At 45.2% G+C, this 21,719-nt stretch overlaps 2 protein-coding genes and 1 pseudogene across 6 annotated transcripts; all 3 read right to left on the bottom strand.

The window, feature by feature from the left end:
- Nucleotides 1-450: 450 nt before the first annotated feature.
- On the bottom strand, nt 451-11,266 carry AARSD1 (alanyl-tRNA synthetase domain containing 1). Of its 3 annotated transcripts, none has more exons than XM_025987118.2 (12): nt 10,858-11,266; nt 10,599-10,730; nt 8,305-8,464; nt 7,062-7,119; nt 6,484-6,640; nt 6,268-6,384; nt 5,918-6,048; nt 5,537-5,603; nt 5,257-5,348; nt 4,542-4,596; nt 3,438-3,532; nt 451-1,688 (listed from the first exon to the last, which is right to left on the bottom strand). In XM_025987118.2, exons 1-12 carry the CDS (start codon nt 10,894-10,896, stop codon nt 1,553-1,555), a joined length of 1,239 nt encoding a protein of 412 aa, XP_025842903.1. In that variant the 5' UTR covers nt 10,897-11,266; the 3' UTR covers nt 451-1,552. The 3 variants fall into 3 exon arrangements, with proteins under 3 accessions (XP_025842903.1, XP_072603297.1, XP_072603296.1); XM_072747195.1 differs by lacking the exon at nt 451-1,688 and adding an exon at nt 2,814-3,170 and having other exon boundaries at nt 10,858-11,090; XM_072747196.1 differs by lacking the exon at nt 3,438-3,532 and having other exon boundaries at nt 1,363-1,688; nt 10,858-11,090.
- Nucleotides 11,267-14,243: 2,977 nt separating this feature from the next.
- On the bottom strand, nt 14,244-15,230 carry LOC112910812 (pyridoxal phosphate homeostasis protein pseudogene; annotated as a pseudogene).
- Nucleotides 15,231-16,466: 1,236 nt separating this feature from the next.
- On the bottom strand, nt 16,467-21,694 carry PTGES3L (prostaglandin E synthase 3 like). Of its 3 annotated transcripts, none has more exons than XM_025987122.2 (7): nt 21,340-21,694; nt 20,848-20,983; nt 20,674-20,740; nt 20,471-20,569; nt 18,662-18,751; nt 17,601-17,654; nt 16,467-17,097 (listed from the first exon to the last, which is right to left on the bottom strand). In XM_025987122.2, exons 2-7 carry the CDS (start codon nt 20,913-20,915, stop codon nt 17,062-17,064), a joined length of 414 nt encoding a protein of 137 aa, XP_025842907.1. In that variant the 5' UTR covers nt 20,916-20,983; nt 21,340-21,694; the 3' UTR covers nt 16,467-17,061. The 3 variants fall into 3 exon arrangements, with proteins under 3 accessions (XP_025842907.1, XP_025842906.1, XP_025842905.1); XM_025987121.2 differs by having other exon boundaries at nt 20,848-20,961; nt 21,340-21,478; XM_025987120.2 differs by having other exon boundaries at nt 20,848-21,008; nt 21,340-21,477.
- Between the last annotated feature and the right edge of the window lie 25 nt (nt 21,695-21,719).

The following is a 21,719-nucleotide window of genomic DNA, read 5'->3' as shown; positions in this document are numbered from 1 at the left end:
TCCCCCATCTTTCTGCCCCACCCCCACCAGGCAGCCCAGCTCTAATCTGCCTCCTGAGGCTGAAGTCCGCAGACTGGACTCTTTTCCTGACAAAGTAGGCTGCCTTGTGACTTTTGATATCACCAGAGAGCCATCTCAGCTTCATTCTCTTTGAGAGACCAATTAGACCCTGTCATGCCCTCCTCAGGGGGTCCTGACATGAGGGAAAATGATTCCTCGCCAGGGCTGTTATCGACCCAGGGGCCCAGTGTACTTACAATTAATACTCAATTTGCAAGTAAAGAGGAACAGAACATTTAGGCAATCAAAAATTAAGTGTTCTTGGGTCATCTCAGGGAACACACAAGTGGTTCTCCTACTTAACAGTTGAATGTTAAGTACTGCCATTACTGCCACTTCACTGGTGACCAAACTGAAGGTTGAAAAAGAAAAACACTTTCCCAAGGCAAGTGACAGTACCCAGAATTTTTTTTAGCTGTATTCTTATATGGTGAAATACAACATCATGGAATAAAACAGACTATAATGAATAACTATTAAATAAATAACTATGTAACTTCCACCCAGTCCAAGAACACTGCCGGCACCCCAGAAACCACCCTCGCATCCCCATCTCGGGTCCCTTCTCCATCCTTTTCACTTCTTTCCCCCAGAGGTAAACCACACTATCCTTTAAAAATGAATCACTTCCTTTTTTTTAATTCCTAGTTTTACCACCCATGGGTGCACAATGCTGGGTCCACTCAGGTCTATGAATCTCTGATGTTCACATTCTTAATGAGGTAATGCTTCCTGTTGTGCCATCAGTTACTGAAAGATCCATTTAAATCTTCCATGGAGCATGAATTTGCCTGTTTCTTCTTTTAGCTGTCAGTTTCTGCTTTATGTATTTTGAGGCTGTTATTAGATGCATGCAAATTTAGAACTGGTCTGTCTTCCTTTCATCACTACAGGTCCCTCTTCATCTCTACCAAGGATTCTGAAAGGCTCATGGTCTGACATGAATAATGCGACACTAGCTCTCCCTGGGTTAGTCTCCCGTGGTCCCTTCCTCCATCCCTCCTCTGCCTCCGCAACAGACAGGGAGTATCCTCCTCCTTTTGCATTTGTGTGGTCTCTTGACCTATGTGCAAAGTCACCGATACTTTTTAGTTATAAAACACAGGAGGAGGAGGAAAATCAAGACAAAAAGAAAACAAAGCAATATGAATGAATTAAAGCCCTATGCAGAGCCTCCAGGCTGGCTCGCCCTTCCCTCAGGCAGTTGAATTTCCACAGGAAGAACCGTTGCAGCTGCTTTAGAGAAATTAGTACACTTTATCAACATAATGCTCCCTGGTGAGGGTGATGCCTAACAGGGGCCAGATTAGAAAGCTGTTTATTCACAAATACTCCTCGCATAAACACACCAGAGAATACTGTACAAATCAGTCATATCCGCGTGGTACCGCGACCATTTCAAGTCAAACTATTTTATTGTCCAAGAGACTCTCTCAGTGGTCCTGGGAGGCCCATTCTCAATGGCAGGAGCCCCCGGGGGGTGGCAGAGTCCTCACTCCTCAGCGCTCTGAGTGCTGATGTAGTCCTGCAGGAGTGCCTGTGCCTCTGCCCGCCCGCTCATCTTGGTGGCCTTGCCCTGGAAGCGGCCTTTCTTCCCAGCTCCTTTGCCCTCCAGGACCTCAGCCACCCTGGGGAGCAGAGAGACAGTAAGGGAGGAAGTCTTCAAGGGAAAAGCCACAGAAGAAACAAAGGCAGCCCTGAGTCTTTCCCCTAGGACTGCGGGGAGGGAAAGGAAGAGTAGATGGCTTCTAGAAACCCTTCTTAAAAATACCTGCACATGTGCACAGATACATATGTACCATGTTTATTGTAAGAGTGAGTAACTGGGGGAATAAAAAATGAACTAGTATTTGTTGTTCCAGGTATTAAAAAAAAGAGAGAGAGAGAGAGAGAGAGTGAATAATTGGGACACAATAGAAATGTCTAGAGGGCACCTGGGTGGCTCAGGGGTTGAGCGTCTGCCTTTGGCTCAGGGCATGATCCTGGAGTCCTGGGATCAAGTCCTACATCAGGCTCTCTGCATTGAGCCTGCTTCTCCTCCCTCTTCCTATGTCTCTGCCTCTCTCTGTATCTCTCATGAATAAATAAAACTTAAAAAAGAAAAAAAAAGAAATGTCTAGAAACAGGGGCCTAGATAAATCATGGTCACCTCCAGGCAACAGGGCAAGTGCCCACTAGAGGTAAGGGGCTACAGACACAAACGCCCATGAGGAGCAGCAGTGAAGCAAGCTGGGGGTGAGAAGGGGGGACTGAGGCAGAGGGACAAGCCTATCCTGTCTGAAGAAGGCAGTCACCACCCATTTCCTTGCAGCTACTGCCATGTGGGAATGCAGGCCTAGTCTTGCCAGAGTGTACCTTCTTTTCCTTTCTTGAGAAAAGCTAGAACTCTTTATTACTTTTATGTACAAATCCAATTTTAAAATGTAACATAATTTTGAAGATTTAAAATAGTACACAGGCCAAACCAGTCTACAGGCCACACCTGGTTGCCTGTCAGAGAATTGTGCTTTAAATTCTTATGTTTTCCTGGGGCACCTGGATGGGTTAAGTCAGGTTAAGTGTCTGTCTGTCTTCAGCTCAGGTCATGATCCCAGGGTCTTGGGATGGAGCCCTTAATTGGGCTCCCTGCCTGGTGGGGAGTAATCTTCTCCCTCTGTTCCTTCCCCCAACCATGTTCTCCTTCTTTCTCAAATAAGATAAATAAAACCTATATATAAATAAATTACTTAAATTAAATTAAATAAATAACTAAATTTGTTCATTCGTTTGTTCATTCATTCTTTCTTATGTTTTCTTTTCAACACATATTCATCAGAGCCAGCTGGGACTCTGAAAACTCTAAACATCAAAAAGAACATAGGGCACTACACCTCCGTATTTAATTTAAAGAAAATATCAACAATAATATGAGGATAAAGAAATGCAACAAAGTTCTAATTTTTCCGTAACAACTACCTCAATGCCTATTTTTACTTAGTCTCAAAATCCTAATTTTCTTCTCTAAAAAAGTTGGTCTGTGTCTCAGCCTTGCTGGTGCCCTAAGCACCTGCTTCATCCTCCTCACGATAATCCAGCACCTGAATTCATGTATCATTTACACACTTCAACTCCTAAAAGAAAAACAGAAAGCACAGGAGATTTGGAGCGAGAAAGACCTGGGTTTGAGTCTCAGTTCTGCCACTGTTCTTGTGAGATCTCGGGCACATGAGATGCTGTCCCTTATGTGCAAAATCAGAAACGATGGCAGTGATATATCCTGCTCAGCCCACCTCACATGCCTGTGATGTGAATCAGAATGAGAGCGCAGATGTGGTGGCCCTTTTCCTCGGTCAAGGACTATATTCGCAGGTTAGTGCGGGCAGTCCACAGAAGATTACCTGGGGCCCAGGGTCTCCACGGCCTCAGCTGGCCCTGCCAGTAGGAAGAGCCCAGCACCTTTCTCATCGCCCACAGTTAAGAACAGGAGAGTCTCCTAGGAAGTAAGATAAGGAGATAAGCCCTGATACTTAAGAAAGTGGGGTCAAACCCCCTAAACCCCGCCCTCTCCTCAGTCTCAAGTTCAGGTTTTTTGCTACTAAACCATGTGTGATGTTCCTGATAAGTGATAATGCAGCCCCTATACTCTAGCCTACCAGGACCAAGATACTTTTCAAGAATGACTATGGGAACTTATATTAAACATCAAGAAGCAGGCAGAAGGCTGCTATGGCCAGGTGCTAAAGCCTTTTGTGATCTGACTCCCACCAACTTTGCAACCTAGCCACTGCCTTCCCCCACGCACCCTGCGCCTGCCACTAGCTAAAGCTCCGTTTCCCTCTGCCTGGAGACCTCTGCTGCCTTGTCTGTCTGATGACCACTAAGCAGTCCTCCAGGCCCCCTGTCCTGAGGCCTCCCCACTCTTTCAGGTGACGTTCCTCCACCCGCAGCACTGACCACCCTCTATTAGAAATGTTGACAAACACGTTTGCCTCCAGACTTGAGTGAGCTCTTTGAAAATCAGTATACTCTACCCGGAATTATGAAGAGAGACATACATACTGTTTGGCCTGGATCAGGGACCCTAAAAGGTGTTTTTTGGAGTAAATGCAAAAGAGAGACCTGGAAATCACGAAGTTGCAGACTGTCAGGATAGGCAGAGGCACTTGAAGCCAGAAGCAAAGGAAAATGGAAGCGACAGCCTTCAAATGGCCTACACATCACTTGTAAAACCAGGCTTTCAGCACACATAAATCTGCGTGGCTTGGAGGAGTTCCAGCTCTGATATGAGGAGCTCAGAAGCTAGTAAATGTTCTAGCCAGAAAGGTCAATATCATAGATCTAAGTCAGCACCTAAAACAGTGCTTGGCTCACAGCTACTGCTAAAAAAACAGTACTGAATTTCAATTCCCTGCTCTTCATGTATTCATGTGTATTCAGCTGAGCTAATGTCCCTCACTTAGATTTCTACTCAAGGTGGACGGACAATCTCATGCTCCTCTTACCTCTGACCCGATCTCATTGGCGATGATATTCATGAACTCAGAATCACCCTCCTTCCTACAACAAAGGACACAGACGTGAGATCCAGCTCAAAGTGGGACTGGGAAACCACTCCTCCTCCTAAGGTCAGCCTTGCTGCTGTCTGTGCAAAGTCCCAGACTCCCCAAGCCAAGACAGACAGTGCTGGCCAAGAGCCAGCAACATGTCCTCCTCAGCAGTTTATTATTTTTTTTAAAGATTTTTATTTATTTATTCATAGAGACACAGAGAGAGAGAGAGAGAGGCAGAGACACAGGCAGAGGGAGAAGCAGGCTCCACGCAGGGAGCCTGATGTGGGTCTCGATCCCGGGCCTCCAGGATCACACCCCAGGCTGCAGGTGGCGATAAACCACTGCGCCACAGGGGCTGCCCTCTCCTCAGCAGTTTAAAGCATGCTTTGCATCTGGGTGTGCCTCTCCTAAACAAGATCAGCCAGGTAAGAAGAGATCTGGTACATGGTGAAGGAGGTAAGGAAAGGTGGATGATGAAAGTTATAGTTCACAGCATTGCCGTGAAAATGCTCTGATCAAACCCAGGAAATCTGGAATCTGAAGGTAACACATCTCCTGGGGTCTGCTCGGCCTTGGGAAATCAGCGAGCAACCCGTCTCCTACTATGCACCGCACACAGTGGAGAGGCTGAACCCCAAACCCAACACTCCCACACCCTGTCTCTCACCTATGTAACGTGACCACACCTCCCCAGTCCGGGCTGTTCCGAAGGCTGTGGGCAACGTGCACGGCCAGGTCTCTGAGTAGATTCAGGTTGTTCTGAAACGGACGCCATAGCTCAGAATATCGAAGGACTAACAGGAGAGTTCACCATCTTCCCACCACTTGGCCCTCCCATCACTTCCCGCCCTGATGAACAACACAGCTGGTTGGGCAAAGGGGTTGGGTCTGGGGAGCCTATTCTAGGCAGAGCTCATGCCCTCTCCATTCTCTGTGGAATAAATCACCTTCTGCAAGAGCTTGGTAGAGTTCTGTAGCTTCTTCACTGCTTCTACGTGATCCTCCACTCCACATCTGCAAGAGAAAGGTGTGTGGTCACCTGCCCAGCTTCCCAAACTGCTTTTGGTGTGGGCGTCAATCCATAATGCCTTTCTTGATAGTTTATCTCCCTCCAGATGAGGACCTGGGCACATTCCAAAAGGACTGAGGAAGAGGATACAAAAGAATAAACCACTTTGTGTGGGTCTGACTACCTCTCCAAAGCGCTTTACCATTTATGATTGTATCTTACCCCGCCGGGCTAAGAGATTACTGTCTCTCCTCCAGGTAGGGAAGCTGAGCTTGGGGTGTCCAGGATCTAAGACAAGGGAGAGCAGCAGGGGGCATACTTAAGTAGTGCAGTGAGTGCTTTTTCAGTTCCATGGCTTCTCTCCATCCACTTCAGCACCCGGTTCCCAGCCAGAAATGCCAGGTTGGTTTTGTTCTTTTTCCCCTTTTCAATGCCCAGAATTTTAATAACCTATATGAGACAAGGGGGCATATGCATGAACCTCAGTGAGTGCTAGGCCTGAGGGCAGGCAATCCCTAGACCTGCCCCTCCCCCCAAGCTCGGAAACAATAAAGGAGCGACTTCACCTAGGCTGCCTCCATTGTCCCCTTCGATCACTCCCAGGTCTTGGTGATCCCCACTTCCCTAGTATCCTCTCTCCCAAACACTCAGGAGCCCTTCTTAACATACCTGAAGGTCACTGAGATTGCTCACATGGGTCCCACAGCACATGTTGGCATCAACATTCTCAATGGTAACAACTCGAATGGGCCCCGCATGATCATCTGGCAAACCTCGGCCCCTCACCTGGAACACGGTGGAGGGAGAAGGGCTGGCTGTCTGAATTCTGATGAGGGGCTCACAGAGGGCCATTCTATAGAAGCCACCAGACTGTCTCTCCCTCACCTGCGCCACCTCAGGGTCATCCAGGCTCAGCTCCCGCACGTTCACAGGCAGCCGGTCCCTGATTTTTTCATTGACGCTCTGCTCAATGGCGGCCACCTGCTCTATGGTCACAGAGGGGCTGTCCAATTCAATTACACTCCTGAGTCGCCCTAACTCCCTGCCGGAAGAAGTAGAGTAGTCACAAGATGCTGATGATAACAACAACAACATAAGAAGGCTTACAGACATTTGTATAAATTAACCTTATTTAATGCTCACAGGAATCCTGTAAGGTAAAGACTGTCATTTTTTTTTCATGAGTGAGGGGCAGGAAGGAATGTGAGCAAGATCATGTAGCCAGAATTCACCCCCTGGGTCTCTAGGCTCCCAACTCCATGTTCTTTGCTTCTCCCATTCTCATGTTTCCCCTGAGACACACCCCATCCTAAGGTCACCCACCCCATCCTAAGGGGAACAGAACACAGCAGAGTTTGAACACTACCCTTTCTTTTCTCCTCCTACTCCCTGACCCATTACTGGGAAAGGAGCTGGTAGTTGGGAACCTGTGACCTACGATTAGTCTTAAGCCCCCTGCTCACCATGATGTAGTCTTCAACCCAAACAGATGGTCCGCAACTGCTGTGATGAGATGCTGCCCTGAGCAGAGACAGCAAGAGACAGGGAAGAGTGAGCGGTACAGCCAGCCTCATATTCCCACAATATCATCATAGACATTCTTCCCATTGAAGACCTGCTGGGGAAATGGCTAGTAACTCTTGACAGATATCTTATTGAAAATCCTCATCTGGGGCACCTGGATGGCTCAGTCAGTTAAGCATCTGACCCTTGATTTCCACTCAGGTCATGATCTTTGGATCATGGGATTGAGCCCCATAGCCAGCTCTGCTGTACATGGAATCTGCTTAAGATTCTCTCTCTGAAAAAAAAAAAAAAAAAAAGATTCTCTCTCTGCCCCCCTGCCCCTTCCCTTCTCGCACACTCATGCACTTTCTCTTGCCCTCTATATAAACAAACAAACAAACAAACAAATAAATAAATAAATAAAATCCTCATGAGACCTCTACGAAAAGCTTTATGATGCCATTTCACAAATGACCTATCTCAGTGGTCTGGGGTAAAGACAATGAGAGCTGGGGCCAGGATGATCGTACTGACAGTAGAAGGAAGTAGAAGTGGAGAGGTATTTTTAGAAGATAAGTTGACAGGACTTCGTGACTGGCTATCCTGAAAGAGGTGTCTGTCCTGACTTTCAGGATTTGAGTAACCAGGTAGATGCTAATTGAAGATCAGGTCTGGAGGAGCCTTTTTTAAAAAGTCCATTTTGGACATACTGAATTTAAGAAGCCCAGGAGATATCCAGATAAAAATAACAAGTGGGGGGCACCTGGGTGGCTCAGTCAGTTGAATGTCTGCCTTTGACTCAGGTCATGATCCTGGAGTCCTGGGATTGAGTCCCACATCAGGCTTCCTGCTCAGCAGAGAGTCTGTTTCTCCCTCTGCCCCTCAACCTGCTGGTGCTATCTCTCTCTTTCTCTCAAATTAAAAAAAAAAAAAAATTATTAAAAAAAAAAGATAACAAGTGGGAAGTTGGTAATACTCAAATCCAGCAGTTATTCTAATACTCGTGTTCACATTGTTTTTACACCATTTATACCATTTATATACCATTTATCATATTGAATTGAATTGGAGCTGATTCTGAATGTTGGTCCTTTCCAAAAGTTTTAACTCCTAAAGAACCCAAACCACATCTCAATCGCCATGGTACCCACATGTGCAGCAACTGCCTCTCCCTCAGGTCCCCCAGGCCACCTTGCCTACCTGAATGCTGCTGCATATGGTCAAACCGCCGCTCCCAGTCCACCTGGACCTGGACTTCGGTACCAGGGGTCAGGGGTGTCTGTGTGAAATGATCAGCCTGGGCCCCTCGGCGGGTTACTCGCAGCACAGAGATGCCATTGATTGTACCATGGTCATCAGGCTGGGGAAAGAATTAAAGCTAATCAGTGGCGGGAGGCAAAACTCATCTTAACTCCTAGATACAAAGACCCTCTAGGGAAACTGAGAAACACACCAGTAATTTAAGATTCCCTAAGGGAAAAGAGGCAATGGCAAGTGAGGTGGTCTACTCTGTTCTGTGAGAGACTGTTCTCACTCTGAACACCCATATATATAGTTCCTCAGAAAAAATAACAGAATTGAGACAAAGTTATAACTACAACAACGAAGATTTTAGTAAAACCCAAAAAACCTTGTCATTCTCACTGCCTTAATTTAGATTCTTATCTTTCAATAGTTTTTTAAATGTTTTGAATTTTCCTCTGCTCCATCCTCCGCACTCCTACTAGAATTAGATTAAAAAAGATTCACTCATTTTAGGGATGCCTAGGTGGCTCAGTCGGTGGAGCATGTGACTCTTGATCTCAGGGTCTTGAATTCAAGCCCCACATGGGGTGTAGAGATTACTTAAAAAAAAAAAAAAAAAAAAAACACTTGTTCATTTAAAAAAATACCTAGTGCCAACTGCTTACAAGACACTGCAAACAAGTAAACTAAGCAAACAAGACAAGGTCCCTCAAGGAACTTAAAAGAGTCTGGAAAAGAATACAGACACACACAAGTCATTGCAATAGGATCTGCAACATGCCACAATGTAAAAAAGTATAGTGCTCTAGAGGAGCTCTGAGGAAAGAAACCTAATAGTCTCAGGGAATCAGGGAAGACTTCCTGAAGGCCAGAGGCCTTCAGCAGAAAATGATGATGATGTGGATATGAAATAGAAACTTCCTCACTATCAAGTTTACTAAACATGTTCTCTTGTGTCGCTTCTTTGCCTAAGTACACTCCATGGCTCACTATAGCTTCTTTTTTTTTTTTTCTTTTTTGAGAGAAAGAGAGCAAGCACAAGCAGAAGGGACAGACGGAAACAGAATCTCAAGCAGAGGGACGCCTGGGTGGTTCCAGTGGTTTAGCACCTGCCTTCGGCCCAGGGCGTGAACCTGGAGTCCCCGGATCGAGTCCCACATTGGGCTCTCTGCATGGAGCTTGCTCCTCCCTCTGCCTGTGTCTCTGCCTCTGTGTGTGTGTGTGTCTCTCTCATGAATAAATAAATGAAATCTTTAAAAAAAAAAAAAAAGAATCTCAAGCAGACTCTGCACTGAGTGTGGAGCCCAACACAGGGCTAATCCCACAACCCCGAGATCATGACCTGAGCCAAAACCAAGAGTCCAACATTTAACTGACTGAGCCACCCAGGCGCCCCTCACCACAACTTCTTGAATGAAGTCCACAAAGCTTAAAACATCCTCCAAGTCTCTGTGAACGGGCTCCAACTTACCTTTCCAAGGTCATCTCCAGCCTGCCATTAACACACACCATAGGCTCCAACTACAGTGGACCATTTGAAGTTAACTAAACTTGTCAGATCCTTCAGGCTTCCCTGCCTTGTGCTATTATCGCTGCTGGAAAAGCTTCTCCAGTAATGCCCACCTTTCTGCTTTTGTTACCCTCCTTTCTCGTGTGCACAATGGACTTTGTTCCTATCCAATCCCGGCATAAATAACTCTGTCTTCTGCTGTGCTTCTTCAGGGGAACCTTTTCCAGTCCCTGGCAAATACCCTAAACTAATTTCTAATCCCTTTGCACTTGCTATTCTCAATGTCTAGAATACTTTCCCCTTCCCTACCAGCACCATTAAATAATCGCAATGGCTTACCCTTTAAATTCGCCAGGTCTCTACGGAAATAACCTGCCCCCTACCTAGGAGAACATCCCATCAACTGTCTCTCCCTCAAACTTTAATTTTCTTTACAGCACTCATTGTACCGGGCATTCTATTTTATCTATTCACCATTTTGTCTGTCTTCCCCGATAAGTATTCTACGTAGGGACAGAGGCTGCCTTGTTCACTCCTTATCCTGAGCCCCTAGAATAAGTACCCAACGTATGTTATGGCACGATAAACATCTCTTGGGTGAACAAATGACCTGGCTTGAACTAACTTTCACCTGCATTCATCACGGCTGGGGCGGAGGAGCAGGAGGGCATTTCCCACCTGAGCAGAAAGGAATAAGGGGCTTCCTGGGAGAGGATCGGGTGAGGCGAGGGCCTGGTACCTGTCCCCCGCCCTCGGGGAAAAGCAGCGTGTCTTCCAGCACCACTTGGAAGCCACTCAGCACTTCCTTCTTGCCGTTGCTTCCTTCGGTCTGCAACTCCGCGGGACGGCAGGAGACCACTGTGGTGGTGAACTGCAGGGAGGAACGAAGATTAAGTCCGACCCCAAACCTAAGGCCACCGGGACTGACTCTCTCGGCACCTCCTCCCCGCGGCGCCCTCCGCCCGCCAGCCGCAGGTCCCCCGCCCAGCCCGCCGCACCTCGCGGGCGTAGCTGTCTCGCTGACACCGGAACGCCATCGCCGCTGTTTCCCGGGACGCCGGGACCCGCGCACGCCGGAACGCCCGCGGGCCGACGGAGAGCCGCAGGGGACAATCTTCACTGCGCGCGGGTCTCCGCGCAGAAGCACGAGGGCAAAGGATGGGGTGTGGCTTGGACAAACTTACTGCAAACGCGATTTGAGATTTGCGATCCTACGGACGTTCCCGGGTGCCTAGCAACCGAAGAGTTTGGAAAGGACCGGAAAACAAAAAATAAAACTGCTAGCGGCCTGAACTTGTCAAGGCAGTCAATTTAGCCCCGCACAATCTCAGCTGGGGAGAGGGGAGGACGGTACTGATTTGGATACAAGGCAGCGCTGGCCAGTGGAAATTAGTGCAAACCCCGTATGCTAGTACTGTGTTGAAATCAACAGATCCAGAATATTATGTCATTGTGGGATACCAAGTGTAAAAATAAGAGATTTTTTTCGGCACAAAATTTTCGAAAGCTGATGCGTATTTTGCACTTATAGCACATCTCAGCTTGCACTAGCCACATCTCAGTACTCAATCACATGCACTCAATAATCATAGGTGATTAGTGCTACTTAAATGGACAGTATAGATAAGAAACGCTAACAAAGTTACAAACTGCAATCAGTACCTTAAAACGTTAAACGGATTAGATGTTAAAATTAACTTTCTGCTCTCTTAAATCAGCTAATAATAAAGCTTGAAGACTCCAGGTGCTTCAAAATTCAGGATTTTTCAGATTTTAGGCAGTAATGCAGAGCATACCCCGTGTGTTATATAACACAATCCATTTGGAACTCTGGAGCAACATCATGTCATCAAACACATCATTTATGCTGAGAAATAAATGCACTACGTGGAATAAACATACTATAAGTAGCTCCACATCATTTTAAGTAAGGTTTTGCTGCCAAATGAGTTTTGCTGTCAGTTTTTTAAAGTGGGTTTTCAGGACTTTTTGGTTTTCAGAACTGTGGGTAAGAGGGACATATGCTATAAAAGTTCAAGTCCCAACTCTGCCACTTATTGTGACCTGTTCAATCACCTATGAAGAAAATACCTGATTATAAGATTAATATGAGGTTCAATTTTTTTTTCTTAATTTTATTTATTTATTCATGAAAGACACAAAGAAAGAGACACAGGCAGTGGGAGAAGCAGACTCCCTGCAGGGAGCCTGAGGTGGGACTCAATCCCAGGACCCCTGGATCACGCTCTGAGCCAAGGCCAATGCTCAACCACTGAGCCACCCAGGCGTCCCAAAATTCAAAAAATTTTAATGAGATAACTAGAAAGATTTCATAAATTGTCAAGCACAATACGAATACAGCTTTGTATTCTCCAATTTTGTTTAAAGTTTAAGAACTAATGTTAACAGCAAAATGGGCAAAAGATATGGACAGAGCACCTTAAAAGAAATATCAGTCACTGATAAAAAATAAACAATGAACAATCATAGTTAAAAGTAAATTAAATCAGGTGCAATTTGTTATCCTCACAAATGTCTACTAAGTTTTGGAGAATGGAGCACTCTGTTGGTGGCGGCAGGAAGCTGTCCAATTTCATCTAAGAGCAACTTGGCAACAGCTATCAAAATGTTTAAATGTATCTACTCTTTGACTTGGCAATTCCACTTCTAGAAACCTACCCTACAGGTATTTTTGCCAAATATGTAACCATATTTAAATATTCATTGCAGCACTGTTTGAAAATAGAAAAAAAAAAAAAAGGAAAAATCACCACCAACAATCTAAATGTCCCTCAATAAGGAATCAGTTAAATTATGGAAAATAGGGACGCCTGGGTGGCTCAGCAGTTGAGCACCTGCCTTTGGCTCAGGGTGTGATCCTGGAGTCCGGGATTGAGTCCCGCATCAGGCTCCCTGAGTGGAGCCTGCTTCTCCCTCTGCCTGTGTCTCTGCCTCTCTCTCTCTGTGCATCTTTCATGAATAAATAAAACCTTTAAAAAAAAAACCAAAATATATTAAGTAAAAAAAAGCAGGGCTCAAAATGTACATAGTATGATTCCAATTGTGTACACACACTGCATTTGCTTATGTTTATTAAATTTTAATATATACTATATATAAGTAATATACAAAACTATATGTTTGTATATGTATTGTATATTGCTTTACTTTTTTTTACAAAAAAAATCTTTTAATTGCTTTGTAATTGGCATAATTGGCACAGATGGTACAACTCATTTTTTTAAAGATTTTATTTATTTATTCATGACAGACACAGAGAGAGGCAGAGACACAGCAGAGGGGAGAAGCAGACTCCTTGCAGGGAAACTGATGCGGGACTTGATCCCGGACTCCAGGATCACACCCTGAGCTGAAGACAGATGCTCAACCGCTGAGCCACCCAGTTGTCCCTAGATGGTACAATTCAAAGGCACATTTTTATTTAATACACTTTGAAACATCATGTTATAATTCTGATTGAAACAGTAATCATAATGGTTTTAAGTTTTACAAAATTACATTCAGCAGCACCTGGTTCTGAAAGTTGTTTCATGAAATTAAAGACTGGGGCTTGAATAAAGAAAAACATCTAGAACATAAGGCAGAGTAAAGTCATCTACTATGAATATCTGAGGATTGTGCTTTCTGGTTTTTGAAGATCTTGCTATTTATTAACAATCAAGAAGTTACAAAATTCTGGCTTATCAATGTAGCAGGGGAAGGGAGGCTATATAGATGTGCCTGGAAAATGTTTGGTGGGGATGGGAACCTCAAAGCCAGATCTCATTGAAACTGCGAAACTGAACTGGCCTTGAAGGAATTTCTGGGGAGCTATGAGATTCATTGGTCTTTGGTAAGAAATCACCATTAAAAGGATTATGGTAGAGAAGAAATCATAGCATTGAATTCTCATCACAGGAGAGCTCAAGGGAGAAAAGCTCAGAGCTTTCACTTTGGTGATTATAGGCATCAGTGGCCACATTTTAACCTGGGGAAGGCATTCATGGGGTGGTTGGTGTTCCTGGGCATGATTCAAAACTAAATTCAGGAACACCTGGGTGGCTCAGTGGTTAAGCGTCTGCCTTTGGCTCAGGTCATGATCCTGGAGTCCCGGGATCAAGTCCCACATCGGACTCCCTGCATAGAGCCTGCTTCTCCCTCTGCCTATGTCTCTGGCCTCTCTCTCTCTCATGTCTCTCATGAATAAATAAACAAAATCTTAAAAAAAAAAAAAACACTAAACTTAATTCCTGGCTACTGATTTGATATCTGTTCTGTGGGAATGTCTGGATTTCTGAAATCCAATCCAAAGCCACTACCTGAAGTGAGCTTCTTATGTCAGATCCTAAGTACAGATGGTTTCTATCAACACATATAGGCATTGGCGTACTCTCTCCAGGTCACAAGAAGCATGGTTGTGCTGTAACACAGGGGATATCAAAATGGAGTGTGTGGTTAGTCTTCCTGGACAGGCCCACCGGCCGTGAGCCACTGCTGGTTCCCTACTGAGCAGATGAAGCAGATCCTGCTTCAATTGCATGTTGGAAGTCCATGGACATGCCCATACTTAGCTCTACCTGCTTAATAGGGTTCAGCTTTTTACACAGCTCCTCTTGGAGAGATAGTAACACCTGGAAGTCTGCATTTGGTCCTTGACTGAGACCATATCCAAAGCTTCGTATGGTCATCAGCTCCACGAATTCTAAGCTGAGACACTTGGCATTCATGTGTTCCACTATAGCTACTGTCTCTGAAGGTAGAAGGCCACATTTACTCTGCTCTCCACTGGTGTTAACGTGGACCATAACCGTTAACTTTTCAGGAGAACCGTTTTTCTACCACTAGCTTTTCACATTGTCTGCCAACTTCACAGAATCCAGTGTTTTCAGCATGAAGAGATTGGGAACAGCCATCAATTTGTTGACATTTTGTTTCTGTAGGTGACCAATGAATGAAGTGTGATTTGATCTCAGGACACAACAGAATTTAAGGATTTGATGTTTTTTTGTTTTGTTTTGTTTTTTTAGCAGTTCTTGAATATAGTTCTCCCCTGGCCATGACTGGAGGCCTCAATCACCATGCCTGCAGATTTAGTTTTGCTGACTGCTACTGGCCAGGGTTGGATGGCTGAGAGATCCCACAGCAGCTGTACCACCACCTACTGCACCTGCTCTTTCACTGCACCCAGTGCGAACCCAACTCCCAGCTCTGCTGACATGCTGCCAGCTCTCCATATCCCCTGGGACCAACCCTGAGCCATTTTTTTTCAAGATTTTATTTATTTATTTAAGAGAGAGAAAGAGAGGGATCCCTGGGTGGCGCAGCAGTTTAGCGTCTGCTTTTGGCCCGGGGCGCAATCCTGGAGACCCGGGATCGAATCCCACATCGGGTTCCCGGTGCATGGAGCCTGCTTCTCCCTCTGCCTATGTCTCTGCCTCTCTCTCTCTCTCTCTCTCTCTCTGTGTGACTATCATAAATAAATAAAAATTAAAAAAAAAAAAGAGAGAGAGAGAGAGAAAGAGAGAGCATGAGCGGGAAGGAGGGAGGGGCAGAGGGAAAGGAAAAGCAGACTCCCTGCTGAGCAGGGAGCCTGATGTGGGACTCAGTCTCAGGACCCTGGGATCATGACCTGAGCCGAAGGCAGACACCTAATGGACTGAGCCACCCAGGCACCCCTGCTTTACATATTAGATAACTATATAATACAATATAATTATATAAGGTATAGGTATTAATGGAATTTATGTGTAGAGTGTATATACATAGAAATTTATCAGAGAAACTGTTAACAGTGGTTACCTCTATTGAGGGAATATACATTCTACTTTAAATTTTATACCCTTCGGAGCACCTGGGTGTCTCAATCAGTTGGCCTTCCACCTGGGTCATTATCTTGCAGTCCTGGGACCCAGCCCCACATTGGGCTCCCTGCTCAGCAGGAAGTCTGCTTCTCCCTCTCCCTCTGCCCCTCCACCCCCAATTCATATGCACATGCTCTCTCTCTCTCTCTCTCTCTCTCTCTCAAATAAATAAAATCTTCCCAAAAAACTTTAATAAATTCTATACTCTTCTATACTATTTTGTTAAACTATGTCTCTATATTACCATTATAACCTTTAAAGTTCAATTATTTAAACAAACCTCAGTATTTTACCATGAATTCAAGGGCAAAGTCTGGGTATGGCATTTTGTTTAAGGCACTCAAAAAATGTTTATGGATGAATGGGGTAGCTAACAAATAGAAGAGTAAACAGACGAAGGCATTATTAACTAATATAACAATTAGCTTTGAACATATAAAGAAATTTCTGAAGAATGTAGAAAACTGAGGTGCGTTTCTGGCTAGTTCTAGGGATGGCAGTACATACACAGTTCTAGGGGTGGCAATATAGCAAAAGGCTGATTATGGTCTGAGAAACAGGAGTACTGATATGAATATGGAGAAATCCCCCAGCTTGTTACAAGCCTGCTTCCAACATCTTTCTGCTTCCAATCTCAACAATGAGGACAGGACCTGTGACACCCACCCCTCCCTTGAGAGGAACAATAGAGGTAGAAAAGGTTTGCCTTCAAGTAGAAGAAGTGCAAGAAGGAAATAAGACAGAAAACAGTTCTTACAGATTTATTATAATCTACCTGCTGCTTCTTTGGCTTTTGCTCTACCACGTACACACTCATGCTCAAATACTCAAGAGAGCCCTGATGAGTGGCCTAAACACAAGGATTACAGCCAACTGGGAGAAAGGAAGGAGCCCCAACAGTCTATTCCTCTCCTATCCTGCCATCTGATGCATCTCGGCACCTTCTTCTTCAGGTGCCTAGGAAGAAGAAATAAAATATGAAGAGGATCCTTAAAAAGAGCTTCAGAAAAGGGACACCTGGTAGGCTTAGTGGGTTAAGCAATTGACTCTTGATCATGATCTCAGCAGGGTCCTGAGACCGAGCCCATGTCAGACTTCACGCTCAGCAGGGAGCCTGCTTTAGGATTCTCTTTTCCTCTTCCTCTGCTCCTCCCCCTGCTCACATGTATGTGTACACACACTCTCTCTCTCAAATAAATTTTTAAAAAAAGAAAGAGCTTCTAGGAAAGTTCAGAGATCCCAGATCCCCACAGCTGAAGAGCTGGCAAAGACCCTGGCCCTAGCTTTTTGGAGCTACTGGATGATGCCCCAGCTTCTTCCCCAGCTCTGCTGTCACAGAAGTTAATTACTTGTTGCGTCAGCGCTGTCAGAATCATCCTAGGGAAAAGAAAAAAATGACAATAGCACCTGTAGAATCTACAAACAGTAAACATTTGTGTTCACAAACTCTTCTCACTCCTTCCTGCTCTTCAAGTTTTCTTGTGATTTTCCAAATCACACAACTTCCTGGTAGGCTAATACGGAAGGATTTATACTTTGGAAAATAAAATCAACTCCTGGTGCTCAATAAACAATCCTGTGTTGAGCATCATTTGGTTTCAGAATTTCAGTTCATGCTGCTGTTCATTACAGCTGTAAAGACAGTCAACAGGGCCAGGTCAGCTCCAAGATAGAAAAGGAGAGGGGAAATGGAGGGAGGAGGGTCTTGCTGGGGTTTTCTACAGCCTGCAGAAGAACATTTGGCTTCCTATGTCAAATTCAAATTTGACATGCACTGAGAAGTACTACTGTGTGCTAGGGACCACAGTAAGAGCTTTCTAGTCTCTTATTTTTTTAGGGCTTAAAGGAAACTGAAGGGCTGAAGGGCAGACTTTACTTACATCCAGGTCATCCATGCCAGGGGGAGGTCTCTTGGTGCTAACCTTCTTCAAAAGCTAGTGGAAAGATAAAAGTAATTACAAGAGAGAAGAGCCAGGGGAGAGCAACCTTTATATTGATGGACCACAGGAGAATGGTCCCAGCCCAATAATTGCCCTATCTTTACAGCCCCTCACACATCACTGGAACGAATTGGAGAAAATAAATTGATCCCCTTTTCATTTATTTTTACTTTTATTTTTATTTCTTTTAAGATTTTATTAAGTAACACCTGACATGGGGCTCGAACTAAGTCTTTTTTTTTTTTATAAGTTTGTTTTTTTTAATTTATTTATTCAGAGAGAGAGAGAGACTGAGAAGCAGAGACACAGGCAGAGAAATGGGCTCCATGCAGGGAGCCCGACATGGGACTCGATCCTGGGTCTCCAGGATCAGACCCCAGGCTGCCTGCAGTGCTAAACCGCTGCACCACCAGGGGTGCTCTCGAACTAACAGTCTTGAGATCAAGAGTCCCATGCTCTACCAACAGAACCAGACAGGTGCCCCAATCGCCTTTTTAAAAGGAAATTGACACACAACGGAGCATCCTTCCTTACTAATCCAGGTTAGGGTCTGTTGGTGTTTTTGCAACTTGAATAATTAGTAGCTAAAATTCTAAAACCAAATAATGTATGGTAGGGTGCAACTTAACGGGATCTAGTAATTTGTTTTATGATGTGAATTTTTATAATGCTTCATTTGAGCTTCGGTGAACTTGTGTGGCTCAGGAAAAACATACACACACATAGAAAACAGAAGAAAGAACAAGAATTACAGAAGAGTTGGGAAAGGTTTTGCCAAACTTTCTCAGAATTCTGTTAACTTAGTGAGTAAAGGCATGTATATGGTTTCACTAGTGTTCATTTCTCTTGTCCCACTAAATAAACGTTGCACAAAACATGTAAAGAATATGAGCACCAATGAGGGGTGCTCATATATGTCTGTCTAGCCCTGATGACAGTCCTCCAGAGAAATGTGTGGAGGGAGACACAACAATGGGCAGGAGGGCAGAAAATGGTGTTACCTCTGCGTAATGTTCCACCTGAGCCAGCTCCACTTCTTCATCCCCTTCCCAGTCCCTCCAGTTATCAAAGTCCACAGATAACCACACCGGCTGCAAGAGGAAATCGCAGAGCATTACAGGGCAGGAAGCACAGAAGTGCCCAGAAGAGCATGGCCATGTGCGCAGAGGCATGCTTGGGGGAAAAGAAGGTCAGTGAGAGCACAGTCTTTCCAACAGCACCTCTTTGACTAATTCCTCTCCAGGCTGTTATTATCACCCTCCACAAAGATTTGCCAGGAACCTACTAAGTGCCAAGCACAATGCCAAGCATCATAGGGTCTAGAAAAGCATAGAAATTTGGCCCTCCAGAAGCCAACCAACTAGAAATAATACACCTAGAAAGACGTCATAAAGCATCATGGGAGTCAACCAAGCAAGATAGACAAGCTGCATTCCCTGGAGTCGAGAGAAAACCCTTGGAGGCCCATGTACCAAGTTCCCACACTTAAGGAAAGAAGTCAGTCACTCATTTATTTAACAGCCATTTATGGAACATATCCTATGGGCCAGACTCTGAGCTTGGCATTGGAATTACTAAAATGTTTGATATATAGTCCCAGCCATCATGAAGCAAGTAGGGAAGGGAAAACTAAATAAATCATTATAATACAATGTGGAAAGTGTGGTAATGGCTTACACAGGGGATACTATGGAAATCCAGAAGGGGGCTATAGGAACCTATGCTTCTTAGAGTAGCAGAGATTTCACGGATGAGCAAGGGTTAGGTGGGCACTGGTAGTGATGATGGAGGCTTTCCAGGAAGAAGGCCCAGCTTGAGCAAAGGTAAATTAGTGAGAAATAGACTGGTGTGTGCCAAAGAGCTGCAGGCCATTTGCTGTGGCTGGAATGTGAAGTTTAAGGCAGAGAGACTAATGGGATATAATGTTACAGAAGGAACGAATAGCCAGGTCATGAGCTTTTATGTCATGCTATGGTGCTTGGATTCACTTCCAAAGGGCAGAAAGTGACAAACTCAAATGCCTGAAAGAGTTAGGGAACTAATGAAAGGGATTAAAGTGTGGTGTGCACACAGCTCTATCTAAAGCTCCAGCTCAAGGCATTTGGGAATTTATTTATTTTCTTTTTTTTTTTTTTTTTTAATTTATTTTTTAATTTTTTTTTTTATTTATTTTCTTAATAAATAATTGAAACTATTTATCGAGTCCTACATCAGGCTCCCCACAGGAAGCCTGCTTCTCCCTCTGCCTATGTCTCTGCCTCTCTCTGTGTGTCTCTCATGAATAAACAAATAAAATCTTTAAGAATATATTTTATTTATCAATTTGAGAGACAGAGAGAGATATCAAGAGAGAATACAAGAGGGGGACGAGAGGGAGAAGCAGGCTCCCTGCACAGGGTTCCATCCAAGGACCCTGGGATCATGACTTGAGCCAAAGGAAGATGCTTAAGCAACTGAGCTACCCAGGCACCCCCCAATTTTCAACTTTTAGCCAGGAAGAAGCCACTGGAGGGTCTTAGATGGAAGAGTAACAGGATCAGATGTGTGTTTTAGATAGACCATGCTGGGAGCATTGCAAAGGATGCACTGAGGGTAGGGCTACAAATATGCAATAAACCTCATCCAGTGATGGATAAGGCCTGAAGTAGGAAAAGATGAAATAATAGATTCAAGAATATTTAGTAAGTCAAATAGGACTTTGTGAATGATTGAACGTTGGTGGGAAAGGAGCCAAGGGTGATTCCCAGACCTATGTCTCCAGGTGTATAGGTAACACAGGAGAAAGAGTAGGTCATTCCCCAAACACCTACCTTGATATCTTCTTTGGTGAGTCGGGGCCAGGCCACCTTCTCCTTCCATTTCCTCACAAAGCAAGTAATGGAGCGACCAGAGCGCTTATCCTGGGAGTCCTGCCAGAGAGAGAGCCTCATTCTTAGGATGTGAGGTTTAGAATGAATCTCCAATTTTCCAGGCAGCCTTTTATTCAGACCTTGATGTCACACCCCACAGTTACCTTGGAGTTCACCTTGGCATAGAATTCAATCTCGTTGTACAACTCCACTCCATCGGCATTCTTGCAGCTGAGGAGACAATGGAGCTGAGGCGATCAATGCAGGAGGCTGAGCGTAGGGGAATCAGAAGGGAAAGGCTCCTGGAAACCAGGAGCTCCAGAGAGGTGGGCCATTACCTGAACACAATACGGTGGTCTTCAATGAGCACATGGACGTCGGTGCTGTCCTCAACACAAAACTCCATGAACACATACTTGGGCCGGTCGTACCACAGCGTCCGAGCATGCTGCCTGCAGAGGAGTTGCGGTGGGGCTTCATAGGGGTGGGAGAGGGGAGACTGAGGGCATTTGGGAAAGGTGGAAGGAGGGGAAAATTTAGGGACGTTTTATGGTAACGGGCCCTGTCAAAGTGGAGGTAAATAAGACAGAAGGGGGTGAAAGGTGAGTGATGGGAGTGGGGGTGAGGTGGGGGTGTGAGGCTGGGAAGAATAGAGTGTCAGAGTTGAGAGGCGGGGAGTTATGGAGAACATTCAGGTCACACTTTCCTCTCCACCCCAAAGTTAGAGAGACCTGGAATCTGGAGTTTCCATGGGACCTCACAGGACCCAAAGCGCCCAGAAAATGTGGGACAAGCAATATCCAAGGAACAGGGCAACCGGAAACACTCACCTTGCCATGGCGGCTCCCGCTACCCGGTGGCATTTGGAGTCCTGAGGCAGGGACTGCTATCTTTAGATCCTGGGGACGCCCCCAGCAGCTGCCTCTCCTTATATGGTGGGGAAGGCTTTAGAAGAAGGGGGAACGTGGCCCTTCAGCCAAGGGATCTGCACTCCGGAGAAACAGAGGAAGAGCATAATCCCGGCAGCCCTTCATATCTCAGGGTGTCCAGAAACGTACAGATTAGGAACAGACGCCCCACCCGCGGGGAGCCAGGACAAGGGCCACACTAGATGCACACTGAAGGTCTTGTCCCGGCTTCATTCATCCGTTTCTCCAACGCTTAGTGCATCCAGTGTCTGATTCACAATAGGCGCTCAATAAAAAATTAT

This window comes from Vulpes vulpes, chromosome 2, assembly GCF_048418805.1.
Source record: "Vulpes vulpes isolate BD-2025 chromosome 2, VulVul3, whole genome shotgun sequence".
In the NCBI taxonomy this organism is placed as follows: Eukaryota; Metazoa; Chordata; class Mammalia; order Carnivora; family Canidae; genus Vulpes; species Vulpes vulpes.
Note: the sequence above shows the minus strand (reverse complement) of the source record. Positions and strands in the feature narration are given on the sequence as shown.

Excerpts from the sequence above, each read along its gene's own strand:
- AARSD1 (XM_025987118.2), bottom strand. The coding sequence starts at position 10,896 with ATGGCGTTCCGGTGTCAGCGAGACAGCTACGCCCGCGAG. Across the intron at positions 6,049-6,267 it reads GCAATCTCAGTGACCTTCAG|GTTATTAAAATTCTGGGCAT; the intron begins GTATGTTAAGAA and ends TGTCTCATATAG. Across the intron at positions 5,349-5,536 it reads CTACCAAGCTCTTGCAGAAG|AACAACCTGAATCTACTCAG; the intron begins GTGATTTATTCC and ends CGTCCGTTTCAG.
- PTGES3L (XM_025987120.2), bottom strand. The coding sequence starts at position 21,372 with ATGCCACCGGGTAGCGGGAGCCGCCATGGCAAG. Across the intron at positions 21,009-21,339 it reads GCGGGAGCCGCCATGGCAAG|TCTCCCCTCTCCCACCCCTA; the intron begins GTGAGTGTTTCC and ends AAATGCCCTCAG. Across the intron at positions 17,098-17,600 it reads CTGGCATGGATGACCTGGAT|GATGATTCTGACAGCGCTGA; the intron begins GTAAGTAAAGTC and ends TCTTTTCCCTAG.